General features: G+C 38.8%; 1 protein-coding gene across 1 annotated transcript in view; it reads left to right on the top strand.

Moving 5' to 3' along the window:
• LOC127572014 (lysosomal amino acid transporter 1 homolog) overlaps positions 1-15687 on the top strand; it is a 49245-nt gene extending 33558 nt beyond the window's left edge. The window contains exons 7-10 of the mRNA XM_052018814.1: positions 4080-4198; positions 4442-4537; positions 5499-5684; positions 11713-15687. Coding sequence (XP_051874774.1) covers positions 4080-4198; positions 4442-4537; positions 5499-5684; positions 11713-11850 — 539 coding nt within the window. The 3' untranslated portion in view covers positions 11851-15687. The remainder of the gene's footprint in view (positions 1-4079; positions 4199-4441; positions 4538-5498; positions 5685-11712) is intronic.

Genomic DNA, 15687 nt, shown 5'->3' with positions numbered 1-15687 from the left:
GTAACCGATAAAACACACTGAACCTAGAAATAGTTGAAAAGGGAGGAAGCTGGAAAACCTGTGGAGAAAACCATACAGTTACAGGGAGAATGTGCAAACTCCACACAGACAGCACTGGAGGTCAGGAATGAACCTGGCTCAGTAGAACTGTGAGGCAGCAGCTCTACTAGCTCTGTCACTGTGCTACCAACATTGCTAATTCCTTGGTCATCCTTTATTGAATTCTAAAACAGCATCAGTCTTTGGGCTTACTGCTTTCTCTGGCATCTTTGTAAGTTTCTTATATTCCTCCACAAAAGCAAGAAGAGAATATTAGGTTAATGTAGAGCCATAATTAAACCACAGAGTGCTATGCATAATTCTGATCAAGCTAGAACAAAAAATTTGAACTACAAGAGTAAGGTTAGAAAAGATTTGCAAAGATGTCATCGGAAACAGGAACTTACACCTATCGGGCGAGATAGGTGTATCTTACAACAAGGCCATTGCATGTTTTGTTCTTTAAAGAATTAGCCAGTTATTCTCATTGCTTGGTTTATTGTTTTCCCCCCCTCCTCCCCCCCCAACGCCCCCCCGCCCCCCCAGAATCCTGCAAGATGTATCTTTACAAGTATTTATCCAATTGCCTTTTGAAAGTGAATGAATTTGGTTTCGTATTACCTTCAGGCAATGCATTCAAAGAGACCGTGTTATGAATGATATCTTAATTCCTGATATCATTCATTTTTTCTGAAAAAGGAAGAGTAAAGAGAACTGATAAAGACCTTTACAATTACAATGGATTCAGTAGAATGGGAGTGATTTTTTTTTCATTGGTGAATCCAGAACAAGAAGACACAAATATAAAACCTTTCAAAGGAACTTCTTTGCACAGAGAGGCAGTAATTTCAAATGACTGGCTCCTGCATTACATGGAAACAACATTTTCATATCCAAGAGAAATATTAATGAATACACAAGAGGGTTGAGAATTGGTAGATTTAGAAGAGATAATTAGAATTGAGCAAACTGACATGGAGTGTAAAAACTAGCGTAGTAAAGCTGGACTAAACGTATTTCTGGGTTGCATTCTTGTATGCAATTCAATGTAGAGAGCCCTTATTTTGTTTTTCCTCATCCTCTACAATTATTGTTCAAAAATAAAAATGCATAATAGTATCCTGACATTAGAAGGGATTGACTATGGCTATGTTCTCACAAAATTTAACAAGTATCTGGGTGAGCACTTGTATTGCCAAGGCATGGAAGGCTATGGACCAAGTGTTGGGAAATGGGTTTAGTATCGATGGTAGTTGGCATGGACAACGTTAGGCCAGAAAGCCCACTTCTGTGTTGTGGGATGCTATTTTTAATTTCAACGGATTGTTAAACATTTGCTGCTCATCCTTTTTGGCAGGGCATGCAATGTTTATTCCATTTAGTGGGCCAAGCATTTTGCATGCTAAGTATCACATTATAAAGTTATGTACAACTGATTGCTACTAGCATGATGTGCCACAAATTCCATTTGGGTATTTACTAGGTGAAGGTGAGACACTTCCAAAATGTGGATTTTAAAAGAGTGCAATGAGTATATACATAGATTAGGCCTGGTTCAAAATTTGAATGCAATACAGTTGTGAAATTTATGAGTGTGTTGGTTTTTTTTTGGATGAAAAAACATTTAATATTTTTGGAGAAGATTGCAGGTGTTGGAATTCATCAAAATTATATTCCTATGTTTAATGTTTAAAAAAAATTTGAAATTAGATTGTTATATTTGTTCCATGCTGATAAAACTACTTAATTTCACCTAAGCACAAGTTCAGCGTTTCTGAAGCAGGTGGAGCATCGGTTGCACCACACAGTTCATCCTTGTTTATGCATTCTTTTACATTGGCTGTTAGAAGAATACAATTTTGTACTAGTTTTTTTGTTCATTGCAAAATTAAACAATTGGTTAAAAGAATTACTTGAATGGAATGGTTAACACAAATAAACCATACAAGGAAGCTACCAATAGAATTGTTACGAACTGGGTTACTGTTGGTGAATGTCCCTTTAAGATAGAGCATAGTGGGGTGTGTGTGTGTGTAGGGCGTGGTTACGACAACAGAAGATAAAGGATGTAATGACGTTTTTGAAGCAGTCAGTTGGAATCAGTCGGAGGAGAGAGAGAGAGAGAGAGGGAGAGAGACCAGCCTGCTAGTCTCTATCGATGGATGAAAAATGGTAACTGTGTCTGTCACTACAATCCACAAATGGATTTTTGGAGTAATCCAGTGGAGTCCACTTTGTCGTTAACCTGTAGAGCGAAACAGGTATTTGTGTGGACGGCCACGATTCGAGTGCCTTTCGGGGTGAGGCAGAAGCGGTGGAGTAGTCGCTATTGAGTGGACACTGAGGTGTCGTTTGGGTTCCAAAGTGGAACATTTGGATTTCATAATTACTGTCTATTTTCTCCCTACATCTACGTTTTGTCTTCAGTCAACAGTGGTTTTGAAGAAGCCTTTGCTCACGTTTCACCTTATGGTTTGCTGAACTGAACTTTAAGAACCATTCCTGGACTTGGAGTTTGGGAATTTGCCACACACACACTTCGAGTTTAGTTTTTGGGGTTAATGTTTAAGATTTAACATTTTTACTTCAAACATTCTAACATTTTTACTTTTATTTTTCTTATTATCGTAAGTAGTTATTAATAAAGTAGTTTTTAACACTTATACATGACTTGGTGTGTTTCTTTTGTTGCTGGTTCGTGACAGAATATGTACATTACAGCAATAATTTTTTTATGAGCGTAGAAGTTCTGCCACCAACTGTGTATGCTATAACCTGAAATAATCTCATATATTTATGCTTCTTGAAAACTCAAAATTAATCCATCTTTTTCATCAAAGTGTATAGCTGCAAATCAAATGCAGCACTTCTTTATATACCTGTTATACTTGCATTTGTATTTCTCTGTAATCATCCATTGTACTTGACATCTGATGATGTATTTGTTCAAGGTCTACTTGAAATGCAGTTAGCAAAAGTATCTTTTGTGTTAAAAGCTGGTATTGGGGTTGATATTCACCTTTGTGCAGGTACAAAACTGATGGAGTGGAACAGGGAGGATGATCTGCTTTTATCTTCTCGGTCTCCTGGGAAAGTTGACTTTTGCCCTCAAGTGTTTAAAATCTTGTTTAATTGTGTATACTATTTGTTTTGAGGATGGATGTGAAAAGAGTTTTTTTTAAAAAAGGCTAATTATAATTTGTAGTGCTGTATATTTGACTCAAGCAGATCAGAACATAAGACAAATGGAGGTTGGTTTTAAGTTTTGGAGCAATACAGGCAATCGGTGACTGGAAAATACTTCTTGTCTGCTCATTTGCTGCTACTGTGTAATCCTCATTATATGATGCTTGGTCCTTACTTGCATTGATCCAAAGAGCTGCACCACCTAGACTGCCACTCCAGTATAATTTACTGCTTGTGGAATTTGGGAAATTGGCCACTGCCCTTGTAAAGGCCTTTGGAATTCCAGGCCAGTGGGTGAACTGAAATAATTTTTATGTACCAGGAATAGGTGGCATTCCAGTCACAAATTTAACACACATACCAGGGTTGTAGTGACTGAAACACCAACATAGAGGGTATTAAGTGACTCGAGAGAAGTTCTGAACTGCTAGTGTCCTATTTCACCATATGATGGCAGGTAAAACTTGTTCTATTGGACCACTGACAACTTGTAATCCTTCCAAGTACATATTGTTAATGAAGTACGTTACTTATTGCAGCTACCTGCCATTGAATTATAATTTGTATACTTATGATACTATTATGCTTACTAACAGTTCTACTAAAATTAGTAGTTTCTACCTTGGTATGATAGTGCTTTGATTTATACAATAGTATTTAGTAAATTTGCATGGTCATAAAGGTTTGCAGGCCCACATTTCATATTGGTTAAATTATCATGTTTCCTGCAGCAAAATAAGATTGTTGTAACTATTTTTCCCACTTGTGCTTATTAAAATCTACTTTCCTAATGTGTTCAATGGAGATTTTCATTTTTAACTGTAGTAAACCCTGACATGTTGTCTCTTTTTCAGCAAATTCACTCTTGAAGTGGCTGTGTGTTACCTGGGTTATAATATGTGTGATAACAATGATGACTACATTATGTTTATTGAAAATATCTTACCACAGTAGGAGTCCCCGAAGACAACTGGTTTGTGATCATTTTGTTTTGCTTCAATTGACGTATTTTGAATATGTTTGTAGCATAAATTGGTTACCTTAAATTATAAAATCTTTGAGAAAAGTTTTTAACATGTTAATCTTGCATGTCTTCTTTGTTTTTTTTTAATTTCTGAACATTTAAAAGCTCACAGAAGCTATTTGTTTTTTGATTTTAATTATATTTATTCATTTTTACCCCGGAGTTTCTGAATTTTGTTTGGCTGTTTTCCAGAGTACCTATGACAATGTTGAATTTGTGGGATATTTATGTGGCTATATGTCCTGCATATTTTATCTTGGCTCTCGTTTTCCTCAGCTATATAAAAATGTAAGTAATTTCTTTAGTGTCTTCTATCTGGTTTGTAAAAATTAATTCTGCTCAATGCCCAGGATAAAAGTTTCACCAGGCACTACCACTTATTTTATGTTGGTGGAGCAACTGGAAAATGGGATGACACCCACCCCCCACCATGCCTCTTCCCTTTCCTAATCTACTTCTTTTCTACCCCCTTTTTTTCCTCCTTAACTTTGACCCATCCCTGGTGGATCTGCTCTCCCCACCTCCTCCGCACCTGTCTATCACTATCTCTTACCTGCATCTACCTATCACTACCTTGTGCCCACCCCACCTCCCCTCTTTTGTCCACCTATCACTGCTCTGCTTTTCCCTCCTATATATTGGGCCTCCCCTTTTCCTATCTTCAGTCCTGAAGAAGGGTCCTGACCCGAAACGTTAACCACTCACTTTTCTCCACGGATGCTGCCTGGCCTGCTGAGTTTCTCCAGCATCATAGTGTTCTTCATCTAGATTCCAACATCTGCCGTCCTTTGTTTCCCTATGATTATTTATTTACCTTGCTCCTTTCATGAGAAGCAGCTTGTACTATAGAATTCTCTAACACAATAAAAACATTATCCATATGGACTATGTGTAGTTAGAAAATGTTTCCATTTATAGACTGAGCATTACACTGAAGGTGTTGAAACTTGTACTTCTTTCATCAGTCAAAAATTACAATCTATTTTAATGTCTTGATGCAGGATCTTGACCATCCCTTTACCTCCATAGATGCTGCCTGACTCACTGAACTCCTCCAGCAGTTTGTTTCTTTGTTGCAGTTTAAGTGTATTATTCACGAAGCGTAAATTTGGATTGTTGGAATTATTGGATATTTAACACGTTCATTTTTTAATTTGTATATTATAGGAGTCTGTAATTTCTTGCAAATGCCTAGACCAATAGGTTGTTACATTAAACAAAATTAGCATACATGATCTGATTGTTACAGTTCCAAAGGAAGTCCACAGAAGGTACATCCTATTTGCTGTTTGCACTAGCAATGTTGGGCAATACTACGTATGGAATGAGTGTGGTAGTGAAAGTGCCTGAAAATAAAGCATCTGCCAAAAAGTACATCCTCCATCATCTGGCCTGGTTAATTGGTAGTTTTGGAGTGCTTTTGGTGGATTTTTTTGTATCCTTTTCAGTAATAAAACATTTAAGCAATAGTTGTATTAATTATAATTTTGTCATTTGGGTCATCTTGGAAAAAATATTTGAGAAAAACAGTTTTTTGATTTTTTTGAATTTTGACTTGTAGATGTACAAGTTAAGAATCAGGAAAGCTTTTGACATTTTTTTTTAACTTTCATGGGTAATTTGTGTCTGCTTTATGTTGGGGAATTTGTCCCAGGATAAAGGGCATAGGAAGAAGTAAAAAGGAAGTGACCATTGCTCCATAACCTTTAAAATTGTCGTGGACAGGGACAGGTGCAGAGAGGACAAGAGGTTTTTCAATTGGGGAAGGGCTAACTACGAGGCTATAAGGAGAGAACTTGGGAGTGTAAATTGGGATGTCTTTTTTGAAGGAAAATGTACCATGGGGATGTGGTCGTTATTCGGGGATCTTATGCAGGATGTTAGAGATAAATATGTCCCGGTGAGGCAGAGAAGGAATGGCAGGGTGAAGGAACCGTGGGTGACGAGAGAGGTGGAACGACTTGTTAGGGAGAAGAAGGTAACATACGTGAGGTATAAGCAGCAAGGTTCAGACAGGGCCCGTGAGGAATATAGGGTAGCGAGGAAGGAACTTAAGAAAGGGCTGAGGAGAGCTAGAAGGGGACATGAAAAGGCTTTGGCTAGTAGGGTTAAGGAAAATCCCAAGGCCTTTTTCAAGTACGTGAAGGGTAGGAGGATGGCTAGGGTGAAGGTAGGTCCGATTAAGGACAAAGGTGGGAGAATTTGCCTGGAGGCGGCAGAAGTGGGAGAAGTTCTCAATGAGTACTTCTCTTCGGTATTCACCAGGGAGAGGGGTCTTGATGATGCGGAAGGGAGTGCTGGTAGGGGTAATGTTCTCCAGGTTGTTGATATCAAGAGAGAGGATGTGTTGAAGTTGTTAAATAATATTAAGACAGATAAATCTCCGGGGCCTGACGGGATTTTCCCCAGGCTGCTTCGAGAGGCTTGGGAGGAGATTGCTGAACCGCTGGTAAGGATCTTTGAGTCCTCGTTGTCTACGGGGGTGGTGCCGGAGGATTGGAGGGTTGCGAATGTGGTCCCCTTGTTCAAAAAAGGTAATAGGGATAGGCCAGGGAATTATAGACCGGTGAGTCTCACGTCTGTGGTGGGTAAGCTGTTAGAAAGGATTCTAAGGGATAGGATTTATGAACACCTTGAGAATCATGGACTGATTAGGGACAGCTAGCATGGCTTTGTGAAGGGAAGATCTTGCCTCACAAGCCTGATAGAGTTCTTTGAGGAGGTGACCAGGAAGATTGATGAGGGCAGTGTGGTGGATGTGGTTTACATGGATTTTAGTAAGGCGTTTGATAAGGTTCCTCATGGTAGGCTTCTTCAGAAGGTCAGAGGCCGAGGGATCCAAGGAAGCTTGGCTGTGTGGATTAGGAATTGGCTTGCATGTAGAAAGCAGAGGGTTGTGGTGGAGGGAGTGCCCTCGGATTGGAAGGCAGTAACTAGTGGTGTCCCGCAGGGATCGGTTCTGGGACCTCTACTTTTTGTGATATTTATAGATGACTTAGATGAGGGGGTGGAGGGCTGGGTTAGTAAGTTTGCGGACGACACTACGATAGGCGGTGTTGTGGATAGTGTGGAGGGCTGTCAGAGCTTACAGAGGGATATTGATAGGATGCAGAGCTGGGCTGACAAGTGGCAGATGGAGTTCAATCCGGAGAAGTGTGAAGTGGTACACTTTGGAAGGACAAACTCCAGGGCAGAGTACAGGGTAAACGGCAAGGTACTTGGCAGTGTGGAGGAGCAGAGGGATCTGGGGGTTCATATTCACAGTTCGTTGAAAGTTGCCTCACAGGTGGAAAGAGCAGTTAAGAAGGCCAATGGGATGTTGGCTTTCATAAGTCGCGGGATTGAGTTTAAGAGCCGCGAGGTTATGATGCAGCTTTACAAAACTCTAGTTAGGCCACACTTAGAGTATTGTGTTCGGTTCTGGTCGCCTCATTATAGGAAGGATGTGGAGGCGTTGGAGAGGGTGCAGAGGAGATTTACCAGGATGCTGCCTGGATTGGAGAGTATTGAATATGAGGAGAGGCTTAAGGTGCTAGGGCTTTATTCACTGGAAAGGAGGAGGATGAGAGGAGACATGATAGGGGTATATAAAATGTTGAGAGGAATAGATAGAGTAGACAGTCAGCGCCTCCTTTCCAGGGCGCCAATGCTCAAGACGAGAGGTCATGGCTTTAAGGTTATGGGTGGGAGGTTCAGGGGAGATGTCAGAGGGAGGTTTTTCACCCAAAGAGTGGTTGGTGCATGGAATGCACTGCCTGGGGTGGTGGTGGAGGCAGATACATTGAACAGGTTCAAGAGCTTGTTGGATAGGCATATGGAGGAACGTGAGATAGGGGATATGCGGGAGGAAGGGATTAGGTAGTGTGAAGGTGGTCTGATGGACGGCACGACACGGTGGGCCGAAGGCCCTGTTTTGTGCTGTATGGTTCTATGGAAGTAGTGTGACAGTTTTAAAACAGCACTGGGATAGAGAATGTTTGAATAGAGAAATTGAAGTGTAGAAGCTGCTGCTTTCTGATTGGGTGCCTTGTTCCTCAGTACGTCTTATTCTTTTTCTGTGTCCAGAAGTATTGACTGCTGAGCCTGAATATCTGCTTCCAAACTATTAATTGCTTCAGGTCCTCAATGTCAAAGCTCATTTGATATTTTTTGTCTCATCAGTTTTGGTTGACATCAGCTTTCCTGTCACAGATCCACGTCAGATTATCGCCATTCTTAGCAACAAGTGTCAGGTCATTCCCTGAGTATGCTGGAATAACTCCCTATAAAAGGAATGTAATTTTACTGACTTCAAAATATGTGTTTTTGGATACTGGTGGCAGTTACAAAGCTGCATTTCTTACTCATCCTTTGTTATCCTGAGAAGATGGAAGTGGATCTTTTTGATGAAGCACTACAGTCGGTCCCTGTGATGATGGTGTTCTCATTTTGATTTTAACCAGGAAAAGCCAGGATACTAGCTTCATTTTACCAAAAGTAAAGAAAAAATCATGTGCACAAGTAAGGGCAATGTGTGACTTGAAGAAGAATTTTAAGTTGAAGGTGTTCCCTTGACATTGATGCTCTTTCGTGGCCCAAATTGCAGGAGAAGGCAATGTCCAACACGGAAAAAGGCTGTTGAGCCAAATAGGAATCTTCCCGCTCACCTACTTTCCAAGAAAATTCTGTACTTTTGTGTTTTATCCAATTACCTGTTGAAGAACATTTATGAATCTATGTACAACATTCTATCAACAATGCACTCCAAATTTGAATCTGTGGTTGCGAAAAAGATTTCCTTATGTTGCTTCTTTTTTCTTTGAGAATCACCTTTAAGACTGTGGCCTCTCAATTAATTATCTTAAGCCACTTGAAACTAACTTAGATATAGCTGCCACAAGGAGAACTATCTTAGCTCTCTAGTCTATCCACATAATTGCAATCTCTCAACAATCAAATCATTTGAATAAATCTACATTTTCTCAGGATCTTTGCATCTTGTGTGTGGTGTCCGGAATTGGATAGAATATAGAGCTGAATTAGCACTATTGTTTAATACAGTTTAGTATACTGTAAGTAAACTATGACTTTATAAATAAAGTGTGAGGGTTTTAGTTAACTGGTTTCTTAAACTGTCCTGTCACTTTAGAAATTTGTTCCCAAGCAATCTCAGGTCTCTTTTCATTTGTATCCTTGGAAAATTTTATTTTTGTTTTTTTTCTCGCTCACTCCTTATGCCTCCCATCAAAAATGTATCTCTCTACCATACTTCTCTGTTGAATTTTATCTGCTATGTGTCTTCCCATTCCACAAGCCTATCAGTCTTTTTGAAGCTGATTATTATTTTCCTCATTGCTTGCTCTGCATCCAAATTTAATACCATCTGTATATCTTGATATTGTTATCTGTACCCCATGTCCTAGTGATAAACCTTGTGATGCTGTAGATATGTTGTCAAGGTACACCAAGACAATGATGTATTCCTCACTTGACCCGCTATGTTCCCTGGACTTGGTCCACAATACTTTTCTTATTCAATGGAGAGGAAACATTAAGAATGTTCTCCATAGCATAGTTCAGAAGTTTCTCTTCATCTGCTGTTAATAGAATCATTGGTCCATTTAAAATTATGTTAGTTGAAGTCTAACTTTATCATTATTCCATTGTTAATGCAGCTCCCATTAAATTTCTCCTTTATAGACCACCAAATAGTAGTAAGGTGATTAAATTTCCAAGTAGCATTGTAGCTCTGCTTTAGATTTTCAGCTCCCAACTATTCTGTTTCTTGTGCTGTATTATTTTATCAAAATGACTGTCCATCAATGATTTTTCCTTTCCTATCCTTGTACCCTGGAATATCAGGCACCCAAGTTTTCCCTATTCTGAACGAGCACCTCTGTTATCACCATTGCATTATGTTCCAAAAAGATATTTTCGGGCATGAAGCTCAGCAATCACATAAATACAATTTGTGCATTTACATGCACACTCCCCAAAGTTAAGTTTTCTTTGTATTTTTTGGAAGCTCACCTGATTCTTTGTTATTTTTACCCCAAACTCTCTCTCTCTCAGCCTTCCCTGCGGCTTGACTCTGCTTTTAATAGCACATCTTGGATCGCAACCCTCTACAAAATTTGTTTAAACCCTGCACCTGTGGATTGTGCACTATGAGCCACAGAGTGCTAGCGATGACAGAGGTGGTTATTGTCCTGAGCTTTCACTGTTCCAGCTGCACCTCTCCAAGCATGTGGTGAATCCTCCAATGTCCTGACCACGCTTATAGATAGCAGTGACCTAAAATATTGTACCCAATTTCTGCCTTATTCTTTCGCTACTGTTCATGAAGCCAGTTCAGTTAAACCTCTGATCTGCTGTATCCTCCAACATGTGAATGGTGCCTGTGTGTGGTGTGGGGTGGGGCAGGGGTGTGGGATGTGGAGGGGTGGTCAATGATAGTAATTTCCTTGAAGGTCAAGTGACGTTAACAGGACCTCCTTTCTCACGTTGGTCATCATTTGGGACTTGTGTGGGTAAGTTGCTCCCTGTCACTTTCAGCTTAAGCCTGGAAATTGTCCAGGCCTGTGCTGTAGGTTATTGTTGAATTATCAGAGAAGTTGTGACTTGAAAGTAATATTATGAACAGCTCTCTTCCTGATCATCTGCTGTGATAGGAAAAAGTAGTTGATTAAAGAACTAATTGGGCCAATAATAGTTCCATACGACCTTCTTTCAGTGCTGGGGTTGTGATTATTGTTCACCAAGAATGATAAATCACCTTCTTTACTGTTAGTCATGCCTTCAACTCTTCAACCTCTGTTGACCCCCCCAGTTTGCTGAGGCTCCCTTAATGCCATATTCATTCCAAGGCTACTTTCCTGTTTTAGCAGCTGTTGTCACATCTTGTGCATTCATCATTTGTGTCAATATCTTAATAACTGTGTGAAAGCCTGGTGGGATCTGAACTGAGATGAGTAAGCAAGAATTGAAATTAACTGATGTCACTGCTTATAACTCCTCTCATCACTTTACTGCTGTTGAGAAAAATCTGACGGAGTAATTGGCCAGGTCAGATGAAGCAGATATAGAACATGCTTTGGCTGGCTAAACGTAAAAATTCTTGAGTAGTTGGCAGTGTCATAACTGTACTGAAACTGCTTGGATGATGTGCATTCGCCATGTTATTGGTATGTAATATTTGTAACAATTTACTGAAGGAAATATAGAATCAAAGTACAGCCTCTGATGAGGGTGGTACATTGTTTAAGTAAGTATCCTGTATACTATTTCATTTTCATCCATGTTTAATGTGTTGATGTCTACAAGTCTCTGCTTTATATCCTGCTGTGCAGATATTGTTTTAATTTATGGAAATATTTTTACATTGTTGATCACTTTATATCATCTGTTTCTCAAATTCACAGATAGGTTTGTGGATCACTGAGTTACAGATTATTTTCAGTTGTATCCTTAATAAGCCTCTGCAGATTACTGCACAGTTTATTATTTATCGCAGACCGAGCAAGTTCTCTTCCCGTTCAGTTCCAGAAGTGGCACCTCTTCTTGATGATGAAGACCAACTGAACAACATTATAAAATTAGAGCAATTTAACAAGACATTTTAAAAGTTTTTAATTAAGTATAAAATTGCTCTGAAAGTTCTTCTTGGACGATTCTTCTTGGACAATTCAATATAGTTATTTTGATGTTTACTGTTCTCTTGAAACTGTTGTCTTTATAAGGTTCATATGGTTTCATATTTATTTAAAAATGTGAAATTCTCGAAATTGTCTCTTACTCCAACAATCTGCTTGGTATTGTCTCATTCTTATGCTCTATTGATCAAGCATAAATTACTTGTAAGACAAGGTCCTGAAAATGACTTACTAGCTCTAGGCCATACTGTTTGGTTTCTTTTGATGACCATTCTGTCCCCTATCAAAAGAACAACATTCTTGGCACTAAAACTAGATCCTGACTTGAGACCAGGCCCTGTTCCCAGCTGCCACCTGAACTTGGGTAAAGACTCCTTTCAGCTATCCTTCATGTGACTTTTCAGGCATGTCGTACTTACAATGACCTATGTCAGTCCAATGGATGCCTCACTTTATAATGTTTTTTCTACCTGTACAAATAATCACTAAATCCCTTCTTTTCTAAAAAAAAAGCACATAATCCACGAAAGCACTTGGTATTCGGGAACAAAGTGTAAGGTTAAAGCATCCATCAGTTTTACACTTGAAGCATATCACACTTAGTTTGATAACTAGTCATTATTTCTTAAAATATGGCTAGTTCAGTGAGGAATGAAAAACAAGAAACTGCAGATGCTGGGACTTTGAAATAAAACCTGAAATTTCTGGAACTATTCAGCAGATCAGATAGCATCTGTGGAGACTGGAAAAAAAAACAGGGCCTAACATCTCAGATTTATGACCTTTTGTAACAACCAAGAAAGTTTTAAGTTTCAGTGAAGTGGGAGGCTCAAAAGTGGTGGTGCCAGCTGAGAGATCTTGCTGAAGATTCGTTAGTTGCAGATTATCTGTCTGGAGGAGATGCAAATAGAAGATCTGTGGGAACAGAAGAGATGGGTGAAAAAAACAATGCTGGAACTATGAGATACAAAACACTGCCATTGCTGGGAATACTCAGCAGGTCAGGCAACATCTGTGGAGAATGAAAAGGGGAATTAATAATGAAGTTGATGAACTTACATCAGAACAAGCCAGATCTGATACAAACTTGGACTGTTGATTATCTGAAATTGTTGAGTTTATTGTTGAGTCCTGAGGTTTGTTTTGTGAAATGCAGAACCTTGAGCTTACATTGGGCTTTGTTGTTGGGACAGTTTAAGAGGGCAACAACAGAAGTTGGAGCGGAACTAGGATAAAAACTTAGTGTGAGGCAAATGGAAACTTAGGGTCGACCTTGTAAATGTGTTCTGCAAAGCGACCGTCTAATCTATGTTTGGCTTCTCCAACATAATGAATACCATAACATGAGCAAAGAATACACTTCACTAAATCCAGGGACCCAAACACTCCTTCCAGGTGAAGCAGCAATTCACTTTTTTCTAATTCTGAAATTTGTTCAATTCAGTCCAGCGTGCTTTTTCTAAAAACAGAACAGGGAAAGACTATTGTATATTTACCATTGAACAAATGGAAATCAAAAATGCCGGTACTTTGTATCATGATAGTTAAACTAAAATCTGATTTGCAAAACTAATATAATGTTATATTGAGATGCTTGCCTTCATGTTGACATTCCTGCTATACTGGGATATATGAAAACCACTCAGAATACTGATAACTAGAAGTCTCACTTTTTATTGCGCCTGCTATCTGCATAAATGATCACTATAAAACATGAAGTATTTGTGGTTGAGGGAATGTATTTGCTGTGTTTACCTTGTCTGTGCACTGTATATTTACACGTTCATGATTAATTTACAAAATTGTTTACCTTAATGAAATTGAGCCGTATGAATTTATAGCCAGCATTTTTGTCATTCACCCCATATGGTGTACACCAGCTCTTTTCCTGGAGTAGTCCAGAGTCACTCCACTGATCACTGATATTCTTCCTCTCTCAGCCCTGATTCCTCCCCTTATTTAAATACTTGTTGCTTCTCTAAAATAAGTTTAACAAGCCTTCACTTCTACATGTCCTCATGCAAAGCATTCTATGTTCTCGCATTTTGTGGCGTAAAGATATTTCTCTTATGCCATCTCAATGATGATGGCTTTGAATTTGTAGTTTCTTGTCACTGATTTCTCAATCCTCCTGCCTTATTCAGCCTATCAAGCACTTAACCGTTTTGTTGAAAATAGCCCCAATATTTCATATAGTTTGTTTCCAATATCTCCTTTGGATGGACAATATTCAATCCTTGGGTTTTCTGCTAAGACTGTATGTTGATATATAATGTGGAAATTGTAAGAGTGCAGCAAAACTGAGAAGTCAAAACATCCTCCTTTTTAACATTAAAGGACAACTTAGATATTGTAGAAGTGCCTATGATAATTAACATTTTATTTTTGGTTCTCAATAAACGGATGTTGCTGGAAAATAGAAATTAAAAAAATAAAGTGTTTTGTAAAGCATTAAACTTTCCTTTACTCTTTCGCCTTCCCAGGCTTAAACTAGTTTATGGTCAACAATAATGATGAACTTGCCTGTATAACTTTCAGCAGGTAATTGTTATGCCCCTCATTGACCAATCCCAAGAAAAAAAATTCCTTAGACTTCTGTAGCTAAGGTTATCAAAGTTGCCATTTTCACGCTATGTGGATATTTCCCTGACCATTATTTAGTTCTCTTGTGATCACCTCTTTGGGAGTTTTTGCAGTTTGCTATAAATTAAGGCTAGTAGTATCAGCAATGGGAACAAAATAAACCTGCATTTTTGAACTACTGCATAAATCTAGAAAATACTGGAAATGCAGAACTGGTTCATTAGCAAATGTGTTAAAATGGGTAGAGGGAAGTAGGGAATGGGGGAAGAGAAAGGTATAGCAGATAGGTCTTTGTTCCATTTCATCCTGCATGTCATACATCAATCTAATGGATAACTCATGGTACTCAGGAGCTGGAAGCATAAGCAATTTAAAGACCTTTTTGCCTCACTTGTCTACTTCTTGCTTTTGAGTGATACTCATCGCTTTCAAGCTTACACTGAAACAACCATCTTTAACACTGTCTCATCTTCAACTTTTCCTCCCCTGAAAGCTCTCACCAATTTTTTCACCCTCATTATTCAAATCCCTTTTCCTGTCCCCCATTATTCAGATTCTTTGAGTGTCTATCTGTAGCCTCTTGCCTTAGATCAAAGTGTATTTTTTTGGGACTCCATCCATGGCATTAATTGGCCACATTCCTCTGTTGCCCTTAGTCTTTCTTTGAACTCCTGTTCTTAACTTGAACCTTCCATTCTGTTAAAACTAATGCTGCTTTTATGTGACATAAATATTTATATCTGAATGAGTCCAAATAGCAAATTTATGACTTTGCTTCCTAACTTGCATGTTTTTTTTTAAGTTCTCAAACTTAAATCCAAAAGTATTGGGTTAAGATAGGAGATAACTGTCTCCGCCTCCCACTTTGGCTCTCTGGCCCATAATGTCCAATTCTGCATAGCCTTGAAGCTGCTTAAGTAGAATTGAAATGGCATACTCAGTGTTTAGCTCCAGCCTGCTCAGCTAAGCTACTCACAGCAAAACATTGACTTTTTTTCAAGCTTTCAGATACTGATTGATCTGCTGCATATTTGCTGAACCATTTTTATTGTATATGTATCTGAATAGTTTATAAACTTTATTTGAATGTACACTGTGAGGTACAATTGTTTAGAATGTAGTCAAGGTTAATATTTTTGCCATTAGCACCAATGCTTGCAGAAATTAAGCAGGTAGAATTAATAATATGGCAACTTAAGGTTGCAATGTTTCTTCTGTTGTATA

Source organism: Pristis pectinata, chromosome 6, assembly GCF_009764475.1.
Source record: "Pristis pectinata isolate sPriPec2 chromosome 6, sPriPec2.1.pri, whole genome shotgun sequence".
NCBI classification, from domain to species: Eukaryota; Metazoa; Chordata; class Chondrichthyes; order Rhinopristiformes; family Pristidae; genus Pristis; species Pristis pectinata.
Note: the sequence above shows the minus strand (reverse complement) of the source record. Positions and strands in the feature narration are given on the sequence as shown.